At 67.4% G+C, this 1905-nt stretch overlaps 1 protein-coding gene across 1 annotated transcript; it reads right to left on the bottom strand.

Moving 5' to 3' along the window:
- Positions 1 to 760: 760 nt before the first annotated feature.
- RNF222 (ring finger protein 222) lies at positions 761 to 1390 on the bottom strand. The gene has a single exon (XM_029210924.1). It carries the CDS (start codon positions 1388 to 1390, stop codon positions 761 to 763), a length of 630 nt encoding a protein of 209 aa, XP_029066757.1.
- Positions 1391 to 1905: the final 515 nt, after the last annotated feature.

The following is a 1905-nucleotide window of genomic DNA, read 5'->3' as shown; positions in this document are numbered from 1 at the left end:
CCGGGGAGGCTTGGGGAGACCTCTGGCTCTGTGGGCCATTCTGCTGGCCTCAGCCTCTGTCAACAAACTTCCGACTCCTAATGTGGCCTCCGCTCCCCTTTTCTGTTCCTTCCTCCAGGAGCTCCCTGAGATCAGCTTCTCCCTCAGGGAACACCTTCCAGGCTGGCACCCCTGCCCAGCTGTGGGGTGTCACGGATGGGGGCTGAGACTCCAGGAAACACAAGTGCCTTTGGCCCCTGCGCCACCCCTTCTGTTTATTGCTCGGAGCGGGTTGGAGGACCCTGGCCGGGAATTCTGACCTGGAGGAGTCCTGCCCTTGGGCCCCTCCAGGATGTACGCCACGCAGAACCCCAGCTGGCCTCAGGCAGGTCACCTGGCAGGTGAGGACTACGCCTCGGGGCTGGTGAGCCCACAGGACGGAGCAGCCGCCCATCTCCCTGCCTTGCTCGGCTCCAGCCTAGAGGAAGGGTCAGCATCCCCGGAGGGTATGCCCCTGCTGCTGTTTCTGAGCAGGGGTGCCCATCACGCTTTCCTCCCTGGCCTGGAGCCTGGAGTTTCCATTTCATTCAGCCCAGAGCCTGCTGCTCAGCCCAGCCCTGGCCTCCCTGTTCTCCCTGAGACGCACTGGGAGCAAGGAGCCCGAGGTGGGCTCCAGCCAGCACCGCCCTAACACCCACAGGGCTCGGCTGGCCCCCACCCCCAGGCAGCCTGGCTGTGTGAGTGGGCAGCTTCCAGAGCGGCCCTCGGGCCGGTGCCCCACTCACGCGTGCTTCCTCACCAGCAGCACCCAGGGCAGGATGGCAGCCACCACGGCCACCACGGCAATGAGGATGATGAGCAGTAGGGCCTGGGAGCGGCTGCATAACGACCGGGTGGAGCTGGGCACCGGGGAGGCCTCCAAGAGCTCGGCCTGGCTGCGCCCGGGCAGGATGCTGTCCTGCTTCCCCAGGGGCATCCCGTGGCAGCTGAAGATCTGCGGCTCCTGGAGCAGGCCGGGCGGCGGGTCCAAGGTCAGCTGGACGCCCTGATTCGGGGACAGCCTCCAGAAAGGCTGGGAGAGGGCCAGGGAGTCGGCGTGGCCTAGGGTGTCCGGCGGTGGCACGGGCGGCAGGCCCATGGGCACGGCCAGGGTCTGAGAGCTCTTGTCCAGCTTGGAGGGCCAGCAGGAGCTCTTCTTGCCGAGGAAGGTGACGTAGCGGCAGACGGGGCAGACGACGGTCCTCTGGACCTGCCCGTCCACGCGCGTGGAGAGGAGGTACTTGACCAGGCAGTCATGGCAGAACACGTGGCCACAGCTCAGCGTCCGGCTGGCGCCCTCCATTTCGCGGAACTTCTCGTAGCACACGGGGCACTCGCCGCCCGAGCTTTCCTTGCTCTCCCCCTCGGACATGGCCGCACGGGAGGGCAGGGCCCTGGCTGTGGGCGGGAAGGGCCAGAGCATCAGCGCCTTTCCCTCCTTCACTCCCCTGCCGGACCCCTCCGGGCCTCCCTGCACCCCGCTGCCTCCGCCCCCTCCTCCCGGGTCCTCTCCCGCTGCTCCTCCTCCAGGGTCTACCGGAAGTAACCCCGGACCCGCCGGAAGCGATAAGGGGCCGCTTCCGGAAGGGGGATTGGGAGACAAATAGCGAGAGCTCCCGGCCACGCTGGGCTCTGGAAGGAGGTGGGTGGCGGGGGAAGGTGTAGCTTCCCACCTCCAGCCCGACGGGCACTCCCTGTGAGGTCACCCCCTCCCGCTTCCTGGTTCCAGGCCCGAAGTGGAGGCCGGAGGACCCATTTCCCAGGGGAAGCAGGTGGCTAAGCGGATGCACGGGCGTGTGCCCAGAGTGGCCGTTTTCCAGAACAGCCTCTGCTGCTGCTGCGTTTCCCCGCTCGGGCTGGCCGACCCACTGGGTTGTGCGCAGCCCC

This window comes from Monodon monoceros, unplaced genomic scaffold (genome assembly GCF_005190385.1).
Source record: "Monodon monoceros isolate NGI ecotype Baffin Bay Population unplaced genomic scaffold, NGI_Narwhal_1 Super_Scaffold_9, whole genome shotgun sequence".
NCBI lineage: Eukaryota > Metazoa > Chordata > Mammalia > Artiodactyla > Monodontidae > Monodon > Monodon monoceros.
This window is presented reverse-complemented; position numbering and strand designations above follow the sequence as displayed.